Raw genomic sequence first — 21,143 nt, 5'->3', positions numbered from 1 at the left:
GGTAAATAATTCCTATAAATAATGAGTTATTTTCTAATTATTTTTTTTTTATTTTCATAAACAGTGCTTTATATCTTATATAATATGTGTATCTTGGTAGGTAGGATCCCAGGTACTTTGTATCTTTTTATTTTAAAGGGAATTTCTCTTTCTAACATTGTACTACAAGTTTTTTGGGGGGTCTTATAAAAAAGTTTATGTATTGTGTGGATTAATTTGATATCCTGTAAGTTTGCTGAAGTCATTAATCCAATTTGTTTTTAATTGACTTGTTAAGGTTCAGTCAATAAACATTTAGTTAGTTCCTAGTATGTTCCAGGTTCTATGCGAAGTGCTGGGGATACAAATAAGAACTACAGTACTTAAAATTGTGGGACCTCTGGATGCTGCAGGAGATAAAACCCTAAGCCTGGTGTACAGAATATTTATGTTCATGAGTTTCTTAACAGTTTCAGACACCTACTACGTGTGTGATCCTGAACAAGTCACTTCCTCCCATCTTTTTCAGTTTTCTCATGTGTAAAATGAGTGGAGAAGGAAATAACAAACACTCCAGTATCTGTACAAAAAAAAACGCCAAATGGGGTGAGGGAGAGTTGGTAACAAGTGAATAACAATTAAACAAAAACTACTGCAATTTGTAAGGTGGTATCATTGTTAAAAACTTTAAAGTCCTGACTAATAGCTGCTTCCAATCTTCTCTTTTTGTGTTCAGTTTTCCACAAGCTACAAACCAAACGTTGTTGGACAAGTTTAAGCGCCAGCATGAGGGGAATTCTTATATTGAATTTCCAGCAGTGATGGAGCCTGCCTTTATCATAAAGCATTATGCTGGAAAAGTGAAGTATGGTGTAAAAGTGAGTAAGCAGTTCATTGCTTGTATTTCTGACTCACTCTTTAGTCATAATTTAGAAACACTTTTCAAAAGAATATGACAAATCAATATGATGGCAAATTGATCACTAAACAGACTTCTGCATTAATTCTCCTTGATTTTTAGGTGCATTTCATCCATGTAGACATGGTTATTCCAAACTTTTGTTTACTAACTTTGAATTTTTGTATGCCTCTGTTGTCTTCCCTGACAATTTAGGGATTGTTTTAATTTGTTCTTATTTCTCCAGAACCTAACAGAGTGCCTGGCTCACATGAGATGCTTTATCAATGCCTTTTACTTGATTGATAGATTAGTTGATCTCTCAAAAAGGCTTTAATGTGTTTCAAAATATTACATTAACTCTTTTTCTTCCATCAGGATTTCCGAGAGAAAAATACAGATCACATGCGTCCAGATATTGTAGCTCTTCTACGAAGTAGTAAAAATGCCTTTATTTGTGGAATGATAGGAATTGATCCAGTGGCTGTTTTTCGCTGGGCAGTTCTTCGAGCTTTTTTTAGAGCCCTAGTTGCATTCAGGGAGGCTGGAAAGAGATATGTTCAAAAGAAAATTGGTAAGTAATCTATGTTAGAATTCTACTTAGCTTTTTTTTTTTATAGAACAATGTTGAGATGTTCCAATCTGTTAAATATTAACCTAAAATTATAATTACCCCAAGAGTCATGAGCAACTAAGTAAAAACTGATTTTGGTTAAAAACAAAAATGAAATTTTTGTTCATTTGTGATAAAGGAATTTAACCTTGATAATTAAGAATTTAACCTAACCTTTAATCATGAATCAATATAAGATTTAATTGTAAAAATGATGCAAAAATACATAAAAAGAAAAAATTTAAACATTTTATTATGATGAGAAATAGAAATCGTTCCATGTTGAATGAATAGTTGGGTTATTTTTCCAAAATCTCTACCCTGTCAAGCCATAAGTTATTATGTTCAAGTTATTATTGATAAATTCTCTGTTGCAGTTAATCAGAAATATTTTGCTATTCTTATGCTGTCCTGAAGTGATAATAAAATAAAAATAGTAGTATACCTGCACCCTGTGGCTGGCACCCTTTACTAGACATGGCTAATATGCTGATGTGTATAAAACAGTTCCTAAAGATAACAGAATCACTTTCAGTAAAGCCTAATCAGGCTTATTGTCTCAAGCCAAATTGTCTCACAATACTTCAGTGTAGTATTATGATAGAGTGAAAGAACACTCCATTGACTTTGGATTCAGGCAATTTGGATTGTCATCCTCTTACTGTCTTGTACTCAACTTTTTTTTCCCTGTTTTTAAAAGAAGTGGATTGGACCAAGTGTTTCTGAGATCCCTCTAGCTCTGTTTTCTAATGCCTATTAAAATTTTTCTTTAACTTCTAAATCTTTAATTCAATTTAACATTTAAATGCCTCCTAGGTATAAAATGAATTTTTTTTTTCTGAAAGAAAAACTTGATTTAGCTATTTATGTTCAGAATTAGAATAAGAATTTAAAAGAGTCTAATTTTTCTGTATCTTCTTAAAAGCTCTTCTAGGCAAGTATGATTGCCTTTGCATGTTCCCTCCCCTCCCGGGGGAAAAAAAAAATTTCCTAGTGATTCATGAATTTTTCCCTTTCATTTTGTTAACATTGTGGAAAATTCTACTATTCAGAATTAAATTTGGGTTGAAGTACCCTTTGAGTTTCACTTTGAGAGTTGAGTATTGTCATTCACATTGATATAAAATAGTTGTGATGACATTTTAAATGTCTTACACTGAAAAAACAAGAGATTTTATTTGAAGAATACGATTAAAGCATTGTTTAGCAAGAGGATTGCAAAGACTTGAATAAAGATCTGCACCAGTATTGAAGGACCTTGAAAAGAGTCCTCAGAGATCTGAATAGAGTAAAAGGAAATGAAAGTTTCTCAAAGATTAACTTAATCCATTGCCAATTAATGTAATTAATTAATACATTAATTATTATGTATTATTTACATATAATTGTAAATATGTTGTCCGAAGTTGGCCTTGAATACTGGGAAAAGCTATTCTCTTACTCTTTTCTGATTTGTAAGACTTCCTGTTTCCACTGGCTTAAGAGTCAGCTGACTTGGATTCCAATACTGGCTTTACCACACAAGTTACTCAGCTGCCCTTGGTTCTCTCTTTCTTCACATGTAGAAAGAAAAAATTGAATTAGATGATTTCTAAAAATCCTTTCAAATCTAACAAGTTCAGTGATTCTAACTACCACTTGGACCATTAATAGGTCAAGTTAGCTACATTGAAGATTTTTGTTAAAAAGAACTCAACCATTATTTTTAAAAATTTGTTTTTGTGGGAAAGCCTTTTGTAACTTCCAGGATAACTAGCTTACAGATAAACTTTTAGGTAACAACTCATTCATTAGTTTTGAATTTCTATATATGAAAAGTTTCACTTCACTAGTATTTTTGAAAAGAAATTCTTTATCATATATAGTAAAGCATCCAACATAGTATAAGCTGTGCATGACACCAAAAAGAGATGACTGAATTCACTCTGGCTTCCACTGACAGGATTAAGATTGGTCAAATCCTAATCAAATCATTTCTAGGGAGAAAAAAATAGCCAACATCTAGAGTGGAGAATCTTTTTTGGCCAATTTAGTGACTGAACTATTTGGCTGAATATAACTTCTTATTGAATCAGTGATTCAGCTTGCTTGAATGAGAGTAGAATGATAAAATGTTGTTCTGTGATTGTGGTAAAAGAGATAAGGATGAATCAGATAAAGAAAAAATAGCCACAGTTATTCAGAGCTATCTTATGGCATGGTAGCCAGATACTTAAACTACTGTGTGCCCTCAAAGTCACTTACATCAAGATGTTGACTACTCACTAAGACAATGAGTTTCGGAATAGGTGGGAATTTCTTGGGTAGTAGAAGTTTCCTCAACCAGGAGCTCCCTGTACTTAATTTATCTCTTAAGTAGAAATGTGTTCTTTAGCCAAAGATATTAGTGCTTTTTACTGACCAGTGACCCTCACAACCACACTAAAGCCCTAAATTTTACTTACAAAATTGGAGCAAATAAAGTTGAGGGAGTTATCATTCCCATAAATAAATAAAAATAACGTAAATATTAAGGAAATTAAAAAATTTTTAAATGTAAAACACATTTGCTAAATTATCTTATATACAAATGACACTACTATAGTTTATCAGAAGGTATAGAAAATAATGATAGCAGATAATACAATAAATTAATCTCTTTATTTGGGATCTTAAAAGTAAATAAATATTAGTAAAATTCTGGTTTATTTTTTAAATACAGAGTTTACATATATGTGTATCTATATATATTAACTTTTTTTTTTTTTTTTTTTTTGCTAAGGCAATCAGTGTTAAGTGACTTGCCCAGAGTCACACAGCTAGGAGGTGTTAAATATTCGAGGCCAGATTTGAACTCAGGTTCTCCTGACTTCAGGGCTGGTACTCTTATCTACTTCGCCACCTACTTGCCCCTCTAAAATCTTATTTTTGAAAATATTTGCATAAAAGCAACCTGATATATGTAATATGCAAACTTGACTCCAAGCTAAACAAATTCTCATGTCAACAGACAATTTCAATTGTTTAGAACAATTGAAAGAGCTCAAGTCACAGGTATTAGACACTCTGCTTGATTGCAGACAGTATATCGTTGGATTAGAATCCATTTGTTGTCTTTCAATTTATTTCCCTGATAATGTGATGCCTAACTCTCTCCCCATCAAATCAATGCCGTGTTTTTCTTGAGGGAATTAGATACCTTGTATTGTGTTCCACCTCAGTCCAAGAATTTCTTAATATATCATTGGCAATCTGGTATAGCAAATACCCTGATAAATGAAACCTTTAAATGTAATTTTCAATTTGTTACTGTTTTCTCAAATGGAATAAGAAGAAATAGTGTTTAATGGGATGAAGCTACTACTTTTCTGTATAAAAGCTCTTTTTAAAAAATTCCTTCAAAGCTTCCTTGTGCTTGGCCATTTCTGATTGTATTCTGCCATCAATGTGATCATGTTATTTGACTTCCTAGTTCTTCCTTTTCTAGAGCATGTTCTTCCTTAACCAAATACTGATGCTGCATCTCTGGAAATGTAAAAATAATAAAAGAATCATTCTGATATACTTGGAAAACCAGCTTCTTTAAATTTCCAGAGGTCATTATTAAGTGTTTAACTTAATTATGTTAACTTAATTTATTGATCACACTTCCAATGATGAATTCTTTGTATTTTCTTCATTTCCTATTAGTGCTTGCATTAAGTACCTGAAGAAACTACAGTATATATGTTCTTAAAATTGGCTTTTTGTTGTATTTATATTCATTGTTAAGATTTTGGAATTTGGTTGTTAAAAAGACAGGTCTCCTTAATGTAACCTTTTACTATGTCCAATTCCAAAAGGTGTTCTCTTAAAAGCACCCCATGATAACTTCTTTACCTCTGCCCACATCTCAAAATTAAGCTCTTGTTAATATTAGTGTGCCTGGCAAGTAGTAGGCACATAATACATGTTTGTTGAATTACATTGACTAAATAAAATCTCCTCTTGTTGTTATATTCTTTCCTATTGGCTTGAATAACATGCTTCTTGAATGGTTCAAATTGAGGTTTGGTGAATCAAACTGTAATCCAATCCTTAATGGACATTAATAGCACTTCTTCTCCAGCTAATATTCCTATCTCACTTTATTTTCTATCCAACTTTTGATAGAAATGGTATAAATTACTAGTTTAGGCTATCCCTGTGTGTGTGTGTGTGTGTGTGTGTGTGTGTGTGTGTGTGTGTGTGTGTGTATACATACACACACATACATATATTTGTGTGTATATATACACATATCAAATATAGCTGTTATACATCCTTTGCTTTCTCTTCTATGTTTCTTTACTGTCCTAGGGCAATTGCACTTTACTTACCATGTGATTTATCATAAATGTATATTAACCATGGGATTTATGGCCAAGCTATTAAACTTTTGGTAAATTAGATTATATTTCTCTTTGGGATCTAGCAAACATTTCTTACAGTGCTGCCAACCATGTGCACATTCACATCAAATGGTTAATAAAAGCAGGGGATATTTTTCATTTGTTTTTTATAACAGAATGATATGTAATGATACAAATTTTACTTTGGAGTTATATTTTTATTAATTATATCATCACTTAATGGGAAGACAATGCCTGTACCAATATGGTAAACAAAAAGGACTTCTGATTCCTGTGAACACATTTGTGTAATTTCTGAAAATAGAAATACTATTATTTATTCACATAATTTCTCCAACAAGTGACCTACTGTAAGCTCCTCAAATGGTTGGCAGCATTGGACTTAACTCTTTCTTGGTGTGGGCTTGTGTAATGTTTCTTTCTTCTTTCCTTTTTTTTTCTTTTGCTCCCTAAGGGAATGATGATGCAGTACCATGTGCGGTTTTGAAAAGTGTGGATAGTTTTAGCTTTCTCCATCACCCAGTTCATCAGAGGAGCTTAGAGATTCTTCAGAGATGCAAGGAGGAGAAGTACAGTAAGGCTCCCAATTCCAGTTTCTTCTCTAACAGCATGCAAACATCAAGAAATGAAAACCAGGAGCATTCTGCACAAGCATAGGGCAGAAGGTTCTACAGATAGGCAGCTCCCCTCCCCCAACAATTTCAAAACACTAATGTAAAATGATTTCAGGTCTTTCTTGAGGAATTACCAGCATGGATATGGATATGGAACAGATTTTTTGAATCTCTGTTTTTTTTTTTTGTTTTTTTTTTTTTTGTTGTTGTTGTTGTTGTTTGTTTGTTTGTTTTTTGGTATTCCCCTATTTGTCTCTAATCTTTTTCTTATTCATTATACTTCATGTTAATCCTTGAATGGCTGTTTCCAGATTAGTTTCCAAGTAGAAGACCAATGTGTCATTAATATTTTTTATACTGCTGGATTATTCTTGTTTTTACAAAAATAAGAAATGAAAATTCTTCATATTATTTTACCTGAGCTATTTTACTGGCCAAATTAGCCATTTTCAGAATAGCAACATTGCTATTTTGCATTTTTATGACAAATAGAATCACAATTTGATTGGCCTAAAAATAATATGGTGAAAACTAATTAGAATTCTACTGAAATTAATTGCATGCCAGCCACAATGTTTTCTTTCAAGGAAAAATGTCAAAATTACTTTAGTTGTCTCAGTTAAACATCCAATGCTCTTTTATTTTTAATATGGATGTGGAGAAATGCCCCTGGTGACCATTTCAGTTGCTTTCTTTTTTACTTGATGAACTCATTTTGACTGAAAATTAGATTCTTGTCTATTTATCTATATTACCAAATTCCTTCTACCCTGAAAATTAAAGGTGTGTACCAGTCATTGCCTGATATGAAGAATTAGCTGTGTTCCCAGTATCTCTTTGTACTTTCTACATGGTGAAGAAATTATGCTATCATCTCCCTAGTTTTCTGAATATTTTTTAAAATAATAAGAGCATTAATTTCCTAATTATAAAATTCATTGTTTTAAATACTATGTTCAAAATGTACACCTCACATGAAAGAATTTTATAATATCAGTATCCAAGTAGTTGAGAAAGATAGTGAGTCTCTTCAGAAACTTAAAAAAAAAATTTTGTCTTTCTGTTTATTTTATTCTGTAAAAAATCAATTATATCAAGGTAAGCATCTTGACAAAGTATTATTATAGTAGTTGAAGTCTAATAAATTATGTGAAATTCTCTTATAAATGTGCCAATTATTGTTCTTTATGACATATTTTTAAATGATTGTCACAGGTTTTATTTTTTCATTCTTTAATTGTCAAGGTAAGTATTTTATTTTCATTTAAATAATCCAGCACATAATTTCTCAGTATTAGCAGCATTTCTATTATTAAACTGTATCAACAGTTTTTAGGCATTTACATTCGCTATTTTTCATACTGAATTTTTCCATTTATGTTAATGAATCAAATTCTAACATCCTATGAAACTTCATTTTAAATATAAAGGCTCCACTTTATTTATTATTTTTTTTCCCACTTAGATAAGAGTTCCCTAGAATTAGATTATCAGCTAATTGTCTGCTTTATGACATAGGGCCTCAGGATCCCAACTAGATCTCATTATATAGACAGTAGAACCTACCTGGAAGGCATATGTTCAATACTAAACTAGGGAGAGAAGGAAAGGGAGCATATGTGTATCTGTGTATATCATATGTGTGTTTATATACACCCTAGCCTCATGAAACACAGGATTCCAAAATAATAAAACTTAAGTGAAGCTTTTTTGTTATTTTATATAATTTATTACCATTTTGCCTTTTAAACAAATAATCCCAGATTGACTTTAATTTTATAGTTTGAAATATACTTAAAATTAAAATCAGCAACATAGAGTAGCTTTCAAACTGTTTAATATGTACATTGCATACTATTAAAGTATTGCTTGGTCATGCCTTTTAAAATTTTTTTTTAAATCTGTGACATTGTATCAAATTACTAACATTATTCTATTTCATATATTTGGAAATTTTGAAAAGGAAGTGGGAAAGCTGTGTTTCTAAAACCTAGAAATGTGGAATCTGCTTTTTGTATAAATAAGCATAATTAGGAATTCAGGTGTTAAAAAGAATAGTTCATTTTTATACCTTCCATGTGTGTTTTTTAGCCTGTGTTAACTGTAGATCTTCTCTTCTCTGGGTCTAGTTAGCATATATTCTAGACTATTGAAAAAAAGTCTCAGTTTTGTTTCTTGGGCCAATCAGGAACCTTGAAAATAATGGATAATGACAGAGCTGTCAAAAGACTAATGGGCAAATATTATATTTAATCTGGGGATGTGAGGGAAGTGGAAAAAATTGGATTCTGGAAATTACACATTCTAAGTAAGTTTGTTATTTTCTTATAAATTTTAGAGTGTATAATTAAACAAGTAACTTGAAAATATTCAAAAAAAGAAAGAACTCATTACCTAGGACATCAAATGAACTGACTTAAAACAAATCATGACAAAATAACTTCATTTCCTTTTCATAGAAATAATGAGCCAGCACAACTTACATAGTATATTTAGTGGATTTAAAATTCAGAAGAGCTGGGTTCAATTCCTGCTTCAGAGACACCAGCTGTGCGACTTTTGACAAGTCACTTTAACTCTTCATCACTCACTACTGACTGGCCCCACAATTACAACTGAGATTTTTTTCAATACCCTGAAATGTATGTTATCTAGACCTAAAGAGATGAGATTATTTAAAATGAGATCTTTCATGGTCTTCTTCCTTCTATTTGACTTTAGCTGCCTCTTATTAATGTTTTTCTACTCTTTCTGTTTTGAAGAATTTTCTTTTTGGTGGGATGTAGAAGCAACAGAGATGAACAGTTCTATCTTTGCACCATGGCTTTGATAGAATTTCAAACATGCAACCAAAAAAGCTAAGAGCTAGACAAAAGGGATGGTAAATGGAGCTTATATGCACAGCAGCATTGTTGTTATTCAATTGTTTTCAGTCATGGTTGACTCTTGTCACTCCATTTAAGCTTGAGTCTTCCTGACTCCACTCTATCCACCACATCACCTAGCTGCTCTATACATGGTAGCATCCAGTTGAGAATCACTAAAATAGAGAAATTAAGAGTGTGGTATCCAGTGAGCAATGAATCAGCAGCCAGAGGGAAGCAGATGATTAAACTGTTCAAAACCCTCCCTTTAGAACCTGGCAATGAGGCAGTAATTTATTTGATAAAGGCTCAGGAAGTCATCTTCATAGTAGGTTAAGATATTGCTTGAAGTAGTTCATACAAGAAACAGAAAGTGGATGTTGAAGCTGGATAGTTCTGGACCTTATTGGCTTTCAGAGTGTTGGAGACGACTGGGGGGGAGGGGGGAGGGTAGAGGAGGAGATTTGGTTAAAGATAGTAGAGGTGATTTAGTTGGGGACTAAGGAAAAGCTCATGTAATAGAATTAGATACTGAAGAAAATTTTCTTCTGCATAAGTATTCTTTTTTGTCTTTTCTTCTCTATATGAAAATGTCTATTCTCAAAGAAATCAAAATTATTTAAATAAAGGTACTCAGTTGGGCCAAGCAAAAGATCCTGAATCAGATCTCATTCTGTTATCTAGTGAGATTCAGATTTCACTCTTTATTAAGAAACCTAAATTTCAGTTACTATCCTGCTATGTTAGTTTAAAAAAAAAAAAAAAGGACTGGAGTTAAAGGAAGAAAGAAAAGAACTGAATCTGAAGGAGGAGTGATTAAGGAAGATTTGAGAAGGACTTGAGAAAAAAATAGTTGATTTTATTTTATTTTATTTTTTTAAGGACCTTGGTTCTTAGAAGTGAGAAAGGTTAGGGTTCTAGTCAGCAGAAAGATTAGACTGTGGCTGCCCTGAATCAGTTTTGATACTTCCTGAAATGAACTGCAAGCAGAAGCCTGAAATTTCTTTCCAGCTGGTCTCATTGCAGAAGCAGAGTCCAATAGTTTTATACATAATGACTTACTTACCTGCTCGATTCTTCTTGTAGTTTTGACTCAGGGTCTGAGCAGACTAAAATCACCTCTTACCTAAAAGTAGTGTTCCTGTCCTCCTTGGGGTAGTATGTAGAGAGAGAATGAAGATGGACTAGATGATCCCTTATTGATCATCCTCCCCTCTCTTTAATGGTTGCTTTGGTTTCCATAAGAAAAAGATTGGGGAGTTCTTGAAGCATCATGACTCACTAAATGGACAGTTTTTTCTAAAAGGATTATGAAAAAGATGCAGGTAACCATATTCAGAAATGGGGGAGCAGTGGGGTCATTCTTCATTTGACTCTCCATGAGCTAAAATTTACAATGCATCTTGAGATTTGCAGCTGGGACAGCTAATATCTTCATACTATCTCAAATAAATTCACCAGTCTTTATATAAAGTTTTTAGTTCTATGGACCCACTTCTAAAATAACCAGTAAAGAATCTAATGAAAATGACTTGGATGCAAAGTAAGTGGTGCTTAACTTTTCTTAGATCTTCCCCAACAAGCAGGTCAGATTTCTAAGGCTTCTAAGACGAAAGGACATGAAAAAAGAATAGATAAAGCCATGCTATTACTCCAGGCCAAAGTGGTAAGGTTTAGCCATTTTTACAAGCTGAATTGAACCAGAATCAGCTCTGCTTAAAAAATATCACTGCTCACTAAAGAATCTTGTGGGATCTAAACAGAGTACCTGAGGTAAATTTGGCTCCAGCGGACCAAATTGATAGCATGGAATATCAAATGCCAAACCCAAGATAGCAGCTCTTATCATGAGAAACTAGCCTTCGTTTAGACAAAAGCCTAAACTGATGGAATATGACTTAATGAGTGGACAGAAATTTTCTTTACCCATTGTAGCTTCATCAGTTCTAGCATACCTCAGTTGTTTTATCCCTACATTGTTGGGAGTTGCCCCAGTGCATCCCTTAGTGCCCAGATCAATTTTTATTCTTTCTTTACTTTTGTAAATTTTAAAATTATTTTAAGGAAACTTTTTTTTAAACAGATTTTGCTATCTTTTGGTATTTAGCTGTTTTGTATGAGGTCTTTTTTGCTTTCTCTTATTATTATTATTTTTTTCCTTTTTGCTTTCTTTAGCTGTAGTAAGGCAGTAATTGTGTGGGATTAAATATGTGTTATACTCAAGGAAACTCTATTTTGTGAACCACTATTTGACTCCCAACCTTGAGCAATAATCTCCTGCCATACAGAAAAATTACTTTGGAAAAAATAAACAAAAAAAAAGAAAAAGAAAAAAATAACCATATACAGGCTAAATTTTTTTTTTTTTAAACTCTGATTATTCTGTAACTAATAGACTGTGTTAACTTGTTAGTTTTCAACTTGGAGCTGTTACCAGTATTGTAAATTAGCAAACCCAGAGTATTTTAGTTGAATCAAGTGGGACAAAAGTTCTGTTGAAAGAACATAATTAACTGAATCTCTTTAAGTTGCCTCTTTCACTTGGGTACTTTCTAGATTTAAGGCTCTTTACTCCTTCATTAAACCCATTCTGTTTTACCAAACAACAAAAACCCAAATTAATAAGAGAAGGTAGATGGCACTGGAAGAGGTGCTAATGAAAAAATTAAGATGTTAAATGGAATGATTTCAAATCACCCATAGACAGTGAACCAGAGCTGTTCCTTGCTCAGAGAAGACTGAGCATTGGCCCCAAAGTCAAATCAAATGCTGTCTCAGGTGCCTACCACTTGTATGGCCTTCAGAAAGTCACTTAATCTCCCTAATCCTCAATTTCCTCACTTGAAAAATAAGGATGTCTGACTATATGATCTGAAGTGTTTTCCTTTTTAGAGCCATAATATTGTAACTGGAGCTTCACTTCGGTAGCATGAAGAGTCATGTTGTTGTGCCTGATGAAAGAATGTAACTTCTCCTTCAGTTTTCATCAGCTATTGATTCTATTCCATCTGTTAAAATGCAAAGCTTTTGTTATCTTTTGCTCTAAATCTTAGCAAACTTGCAAAGTTGAATACCACAGAATGTACTAACAACACAGTTTTGCTCAAAAAATAGTTCAGTGAAGGAAAAGAGAAAAATAATGGAATGGGAATCCAGCACATGAACTCTAATTCTTTGGTCAATAACACATTCCAGACTGTCTAAAAATGACTATTATATAAGAAAAATATCTAATATTTTATAGTATTATATTTATATAATATATAAAGATATATAAGGAAATAAAGCTCACAATTATTTCCATAAATATTTTAGTGGATCATAATCTATACTTGCCAATTTAGCCCAGCAGAACCTGCCTTAACCTAAGAAAGATATATTCATCAAGTCCCAGCAGAGAAAATGGGAGGGGGTGAAAAGAGAAATAAACAGACTTCTGATTACTCCTATACTTAATAGAAGCCTTTTATCCACCCTGGCCCACAAAAATTGGGGTGGGAGGGAGAGGGAGGAAAGGAAAGAGACAGAGGGAAGAGAAGGAAGAAAACATGAATGAGAATATAAATCATTATATGCCCATGGTACACATGGGAAGGAGAGAAACACTCAGTAACCTGCCTGAGACCACCACACATACTACTTAAGTCAAACTACATCACATTCTTGATATTAGAAGTTTTCAAGCTGAAGGCAGGGTGATGGCTTGTTAGGCATGGTGTAGAGAGAATTCCTTTTCAGGTCTGGAATGAACTAGGATACAACTCAGATCATTTCTAAGTAAAAATTTGTGATTCTAATGATTCACTGAGCTACAGATAACACTGCCAAAAGGAACTTAGAAAACATTTTTGAAGAGTACAAAATATACAAGAAACTTAGAAGACTAGGTAGTGATGTTCTGATGGTTCCCTGTCACCAATAGTGATATATGACAAATGCAGATAAGCAGATACAAGCTTTATATAAACAAGAGGCAGAGAATACTAACAACTATGGGGATCAGGAAAGGTTTCACATAGAAGGGGACGCATCTTTCTCTCCTCCTCATGATGTAGGTTCTCTAAAGCTCAGTGCTCAACCTTCTACTCTTTTCTCTATGTATTCTGTCCCTTAGAGCTGTAGTCTATTTTTTGGGCAACTCCAGAACAACTCCCATTTCTACATTTTCATCTCCAGTACTACATTTCTGGGTTTTCAGTTTCCCATAGGATCACTCTCTCTGTATGCACTATTAACATTACCTGAAACTAATCTATAGTTGTCAGGAATCTAGCATTCAAGCTATTACCAAGGACTGCCTGTTTCACTTTGGTAACATCTCTTTGCCATGCCACTTTGTCTCCTTTGATACTGCCCCCAGTCAGGTCTAGGCCTTCATCACCTCATACTCTAGAGTATTGTAAGAATAGTCTGCGAGTGGGTCTGACTGCCTCAGCTCTCTCCCTTTCCTCATGCCCCCATAGTCTGCTCTACTTGGTATTTCAGGGCCCTTCTACTTTTCCAGCCTTCTTACTCCCTATTCCCCACAACTCTTTCTTCAGAAACCTGACACAAGCCTCCAGATAATTACACAAACTAGATACTCCTTTGCTCCAGACATTTTTTCTGAATGTCCCTCCTGCCTGGAATACTCTCCCTCCTTTTTTTCTGCTTATTGTCTTCCCTAGCTTCCTTTAAGTACCTAAATAAATTCCCATCTTCCATAGGAAGTTCTTTCCAATTCCTATTAATTCTATTATCTTCACTTTATGAGGTTTTTTTCCCCTGTTTATTCTGTATGTAACTTGGAGAATTGCTCATATGTTGATATTTATTGTCTCTCTCATTAGAGAGACAAAGCAAACAATTCCTTGAAGGCAGGGACTATCTTTCTCTTCTTTGTATCCCAAGTGCTTAGCACATGCCTTGCACATGATTAGGCATTTATGTTTATCAGTTATCTTTATTATATTACATTCTTTGAAAATTAATAATCTATGTAAACATATAGCAACTTTCAACATGACTAATCAAAATAGTGTTCCTCAACCATGCTAAACAAGATTCATAATATTAAAGCTGTTTATTTGTTACTAATATCCATTTTGAACACTGGAAGAAAATGAAAGAAAGGATGAAAAGTAAAATAATGAAAAAGTTTTTAAATTTTATATAAATTTTATACAGATTTTTTGAATGCTATAAAAATTGGCACCTGGCTTTTTTGTAAAATCATTACTTCTTTGTCTTATGATTAGAAGGAGGATATGACCTTTAAAATCATGGTAAGCCTTTAAAAAGTGAAAAAGATATAAAGGTAACATGGTATGACAAGATTTCCTACAAATACAAATATAGTGACGTAAAGATTAATGTCCATTTTGGGATATTAAGTAGTAAATTTTCTTTTATTTGACTTGTAGTTAACAGAATTATTTTATGCATTTGAGATTTTTTTCACATGAGTAACATTTTGAACATTTCTATTTTGACATGCTAGATATAACTAGGAAAAGCCCCAGAACACCTCTTTCTGATCTTCAAGGCGTGAACACTCTTAATGAGAAAAGCCAACGGTAAGGATTTTTTGTTACCTTTAGAAAACACAGAAATGATCCAGGTGTAGAGGGGTGGAACAAAATGCCTGACCTGAAATCATGAACATTAATTTTCCTGAGTTCAAATCCAGCTTCAGAAACTTAAGTATCTGTGTGTGAAATTGTTTGCCTCAGTTTCCTTCTCAGGAAAATAAGCTGGAGAAGGAAATGGCAAACTACTCCAGTATTTTTGCCAAGAAAATATCAATGGAGTGATGGAGAGTTAGATAGGACTGGGTAGCAACAGCAAATGGAGACAACTTAATATTTAAATAGTTGTAATTCTGTCCAAAAAAAAAAACACTAGGTACTTAAATTGCCTGGTTTGTTTGTTTTTTTCCACAAATCTTACCTTTTATCATTTCGGATAGCTTTCATAAATGAAATGGGAATAACTAAAGCTAATAGATTATTCTCAAGAAAAGGAATTGTCAGGTTCTAAGTACCAAGGCATTTTGAACTTTTACAATGAGTGTGCTATATATTTTCAAATCCTGCTTTACATGACATAAAGAAATATTTGCACATAAAATTTTACATACTATGCTTAAAGCCCTGAACACCTAGTTGGCATTATATAGATGCTTATTTGATTCCCTGCCATTTGTTAAGTTCTTTTTTTAATCTTTGTAAAATTTGAAGGCCAAGGGTAATCTTTTGGAATTTTTTTAATAGAAAATTTGGTCTATAATAATGTGGCTCAATTTAAACAAGCTACCCTGAACATTTTTCTTTGCATCTGGAAAACAAATCTGGAAAACCAAAACTTAACCTCAGAATTATTTAAATAACTTCCTTGAGACAAGAGCTGAGAAGTCAACATAATCATTTTTCAGAATTTTAGAAGTAAACCCATTCAGCTTTCAGGTGAATAGTTTTTGAATGTTTGAGCCACTTGAAGGGCAAAAAACCTTTTCATTTTAGATGACCTTCCAATAAGTTTATATATTAGCACTAAACATTAAACATCTTAACAACTAAAGTCTTAAGTATTATAGTGATCATCTCTGTTATTAAAATTTAGCTATTAAGGTTTACTAATAATGTAGAAACTTCTCTTTCATTGCTATATTGAATTAATATAATAAATTGTATCTATATCGAAGTAAAAACATCCAAATTATTATTCAGCTTTAACAGTTGAAGAAAAGAAAAATCCTAGCTCATGGTACTCAAAACAATTTTGTTTACCCTTAGAATTATATAATTGTCTTGCTTATGTTTCACTCTGTTCTTTTTATTTTTAATAAAAGCTCTACTATCCCTAATACTTAGGAGTAAAATTATTCAGTAATTATATTTAAAACTACATAGAATATTTTAAATCATTTAGTTTAACTCCTTTATTTTACACATGAGAAAATTGAAGGCAACAGGTAAGGTGGTCTGTCCAAAGTCGCACAATTATTGGAAAAGACAGGACCAAGTAACTAGATAGCTAAAACTTGATTCCAATCTAATACTTCTTCCCTTTTGCCACAGTGTGAATAGAGATGCCTGAAAATGATCACTGTTAGAAACTTTTACCCACAAACTTTGTTCTCCATCAAATTTTCCTTTTTTTTTTTCTACTCTCCCAAGTTTATTGAATCAGTGTTATTTTTGACTTCTCATTCTACCTTACTTCATAATTCTAATGAGTGGCCAATTATAGATTGCTATTTCTACTTCCACAAAGGTTCTCATATCTACTTCCTCTATTTTAATAGCTACCATCTTAGTCGAGCTTTCATCACCCCTTCCTAAACTGTTGCAATGAATGGCCTCCTAAATCAGCTTTCAGTTTTAAGTCTTTTCACTTGATAGACAATGCAGGGAATGTTAAGGAACGTGAAAAAAAATTAAAAGAATAAATGTTTAGTCACTGGTGGTTGACTGGAAATCCTTTCAAAGCAAACATATATGTTCCTTCATTTTTGTTTCACCCATAGCATTCACGTGCAATGCCTTGTACAGTGTAATGCTCAATAGTTATCTCTTATCATCTTTGTGTAGAAGCTTTGTTCTACTAGCATAATGTGTATTTGAATTTTTTATTGTTTTGTTCAGAATTTTACTTTTCCCAATCAAGAATAGAAGATGTAGAGTAGGATATCCTGGTTTTAATGAACTTTGTAAACATTAAAATATTATATGTATAAAACTAACTCTTGTTCTTATTATTTCCTTATTTTTTTTTTAAGTACAAAATAATCTCTCTTATATTTTCAGTGATACATTTGGCATTGACTGGAGTGGCAGGACTGGCATCAGACAGAGCAGATTGTCAAGTTCTAGCTCCTTACTGGATAAAGATGGAATATTTATAAATTCAACTAACAGCAAGCTTCTGGAGAGGGCTCATGGCATTCTCATGTTAGTACCTAAGTGATGTATATTTCTGTTATCTGTTGAACCATGGAAAGGATGAAAATCAATTTAACGAATTTGTATCATCATAAAAATAATTTGAAGTCAAAGAGCTCAAAAATTGTTTGTTTAGTATGAACTCAAGAAGCTATTAAGTTACAATTGAACCAGTTCATTCTTTTGTTATCTCACAGAGAAGGATAGAAGGTTAAAGTTAAACAGACCAAGTGTAATAGATATTCCTGGAGGGATGGGTTTTTATCAGATACTCGGCTAAGAAAGAATTCTACTTCCTATATGTCTTAAGGTATATAGACCAGAATCTGACCTCAGTTTCCTCCCAGAGAAATCTATGTATGATATAAATAGACTTTTATCCTCAAAGTCTTATCATAAAGGCAAACTTAGCTCTAGCAGCATGAGAAGGAATAATAAAGCATTGGTTTGATCTCAGAGAATTCTCTGATCTCTGAAATTCTGTGTTAAGTCAAATGAATAGCTTATATGTTTCCTAGATTTCAGTTGCCTCAGAAGGCTACAACTTGTGTTTTTAGTCTAAAGTAACAATCTGATTTGTACACATTCTTAACCCTAACTCTAAATGTTCTTTGGTCTCTCACTTTAGGTAGAGCAGTTTACAGGAATGAGAAGAATGATACTCATTTCTTTCTTATAATTAAGAAAAGCCTTAATTATTTAAATCATGCATAGCATTAAGAGAATGAACAGGTAACCAAAAAACGTAAAATTATGAGAAAAGTTTCCGTTTTGAAGCATCAGAACATCCCAGATTCTAATAAGGAATTGTTTCTAATTGGATTAAGAAAACTCATGGGACAAAATGGGAGTCTTTCCCTAAGTACATAGAAATGTTTTCCAGATCTGTATGTCAGGTTTTGATCTTTTTAAAGCCAGAATAGGAAAATAAGATTCTACAAATGCCACAGAGAAAATTTGAAAATAAAAATTTCTGTAGAACCCTTCAAATCTACTTCCAACAATAAGTTTTCTTATTTCCATTTTCTTCTTCAGGAGAAACAAGAACTTTAAACCTAAACCTGCTCTTCCAAAGGTAAGTAATACATCAATTTTGCTGTATCTTTTAAAGTAGGTATTAGAATATTAATTTTTTTATTGTTATCAAAAATTAGGAGGAAAAATTCTTTGCATATACAGAAATGAAGATATCTGTTGTGAGGATTTAGATGAGTCTCTTGGTTTCTTTGGCAACTGGATCTAAGTGGTCAACAGAACTGTTTCTTTCTCACGACAAACCTACAGGTCCATTTCTTTTCTTTTGTCATAGCAATTGTTCTTCCTACACTTTTTTGGTTTACCAGATTTATATACTTATCGTCTTTGAGAGATGCAGAGAACATACAAAAGTTAAGTGACTTATTCCAGTTCACATATCCTATATATGTCCAACACAAAATCTTCCTGGCTCCAAAGCTGGCTCTTTTATCTAATACAGGTTGAATTGTCTCGTGTGTGTGTGTGTGTGTGTGTGTGTGTGTGTGTGTGTGTGTATTTTCTTTTTATTCAGTCAATGCCACACAAAATCAGCATTCAAAGGGGTTTCCAAAGCCTATTTCATTTTTAGCTCAGAAATAACCTCTATAGAATATTTAATCAAGCGACCATAGCTTTTATTTGAAGACTTCAATTGAGGAGATTGCCTACTTCCTCCTTGGACAGACCCTTCCAATTTTGGATTATTATGAACTCTTAATTATTATGAAGTATTTCTTTGCTATGTCATAAATAAAAGCTGCCTTTCTACAGCTTTCTATCTATTTCGCCTGGTTCCTTCCTATAGGTTTAAGCAAAGCAAATTTATTTCCCCTTTGTTAGATTTTTCAGTACTGGGAGATAACCTTCAAATTTGCTCTGAGGCTTCTTTGGTCAAACATTCTTGAATAACATGGTTTCTAGTCTCATTTCCATCCAAGCTGTCCTTATTTAAATGGTTTTCCTAAATTGTAGATTTCAGAACTAAACAGTCTTAGAGATGTAGTTTGATCAGGGTAGAATAGAGCGTAGTTGTCATAACCCATGTTTTGAGCATCAAATCTTTCTCAATTCAGCCTTATTTTGTGTTTCCTTTTGTCCTTGCCTTGTTACACCATTGACTTTTTTGACAGTCATTTTTCTGTCTCCATCTTACATTTTTTTCTCTTCCCTTTCTCTCTTCCTCCCTCCCTGTGAAAGGTTGACTTCCTTAAGTAAACATGATGTAGTCTGAGAGTACAACAAAAGTAGAAGAAACTATAATTTCTCTACTTGTGGTCACTGACTCTTAATGACCCAAATATCACATTAATTTTGTTGGCTGCCATATCACACTAAACTTATATATAAATTTGATTTTTTTGAAATCTAATTGTAAATTGTTTTTATTCATTAGCTTTTATCATCTTAAACTCATTCATAATTCTAACCCATCAAGATCTTTTTAATTCTTTCAGATTTAATTAAATGTGTCACTACTTTTATCCAATCAAAATATTAACTAAAACTAAATGTTAAATGGCACACATCTAAAGACATATCCATTAGATTTGCCTTTCAGGTTTCATTAAGCATTCTCATTCTGTTTGTTTAAAAAAAATTTTTTTTAAGCTTTTGGTTTCTAATTGAATTTGTTTCTGAGCTATGGTTTTATCTGAGATAATGCTTATAAATATTTTGAAGTCATTCTTTTCTTCTGTGTTTGTGTCTTGCAAGTCCCTGCCACCATAATGGTATTTTATTGTGGCTTTTTTTTTTTTTTTTTTTTGATTATTCTTCTAACTTTTTTCCTGACTTCAGACTTGATATTGAGGTAAGGCCCCACCTACACTTCTAAAAAGAAAATGTGGCTTGGTACCCAGAAAGCTGCTGCTTTCTTGGGATAAAGTGTTGTATTAACTGCAGGATCTCAGGGACAGGTGGAGGACTTCTAATTTTTCAGTGTTGCCAAAATGATTTGATAGAGAGTGGTCTGATTGTTATCCTTCTCACTTGGCCCCACAAGCACTATGCCTATTAAAAAGTAAGTAATAAATGCTTGATTGATGGATTATGGAAACAATATTAAAGGAATTAAAATTTTATATATGAACAGGTGATTCTTTGAAGATAACTTTTCAGTTTATAAACAAGACCATTAATGCCGCTTTTCTTTTATTAAACACAAAAGTAAATAGTTAAGATGTTTGTCATTTCTCTGTCTTACTAATCCTTTCTTTATAATTTTTTCTTTCATGAAATATTGCCATTCATTCACCATTTATTTGTGTTCAGCACTCTCAAATGGAAAGAATGCTGGATTTCAAGTCAGAGAATCAGAATTTTAACATTAGCTTTGCTGCTTACTATGTTTTTAACTTGAGCAAATCACTCTCCATTCTGAGCCCATTTTCTTTTCTATAACATGAATAGATATAAATCCAGTGATTATTTTGAGTTAATAAAAGGAAAATTACTTTTTAATTCACCTTGGTTTAACTTCTTCATTGATATCACATCCTTATAAGTAAGCCATTTTTACTCTAAAGTAAGTTTATTATATCTGTAAATAACAATGTTCTGTTTGCTCTAATTAGGCCTGTTGATTATTCTTTGAAATCAAATATGGAAGTACACTTCTATGGTTGTCTTGTTTCCTTTATAGAACCTTAAAATATTTCTTAATCAATACCGTTTGGTTGATCCTTTCCAACTATCATAATGAACCAAAATTGACAATAGATAATTCCAGGGTAGAAATTATCCCCTTTATCCCCTTACATTTCTGAGATTCTGTGAATTATGCTGTCAGAGAATTTTGAATTAGTTACCGCAATTAGGTGACGACAAAGTTTTAACTTTAGGAACCATTTTTTATATTTGCCAGATT

General features: G+C 32.6%; 1 protein-coding gene across 12 annotated transcripts in view; it reads left to right on the top strand.

Moving 5' to 3' along the window:
• The window catches only part of MYO9A (myosin IXA), a 274,357-nt gene that overhangs the window by 179,222 nt on the left and 73,992 nt on the right, over nucleotides 1-21,143 (top strand). For all 12 annotated transcript variants that reach the window (XM_074296171.1, XM_074296170.1, XM_074296173.1 and 9 more), the window contains 6 exons: nucleotides 716-857; nucleotides 1,256-1,451; nucleotides 6,315-6,434; nucleotides 14,818-14,893; nucleotides 17,126-17,269; nucleotides 18,296-18,335. In XM_074296171.1, coding sequence (XP_074152272.1) covers nucleotides 716-857; nucleotides 1,256-1,451; nucleotides 6,315-6,434; nucleotides 14,818-14,893; nucleotides 17,126-17,269; nucleotides 18,296-18,335 — 718 coding nt within the window. The remainder of the gene's footprint in view (nucleotides 1-715; nucleotides 858-1,255; nucleotides 1,452-6,314; nucleotides 6,435-14,817; nucleotides 14,894-17,125; nucleotides 17,270-18,295; nucleotides 18,336-21,143) is intronic.

Source organism: Sminthopsis crassicaudata, chromosome 2, assembly GCF_048593235.1.
Source record: "Sminthopsis crassicaudata isolate SCR6 chromosome 2, ASM4859323v1, whole genome shotgun sequence".
In the NCBI taxonomy this organism is placed as follows: Eukaryota; Metazoa; Chordata; class Mammalia; order Dasyuromorphia; family Dasyuridae; genus Sminthopsis; species Sminthopsis crassicaudata.
The sequence above is the reverse complement of the archived record's forward strand: the minus strand, read 5'-3'. Positions and strand labels throughout refer to the sequence as shown.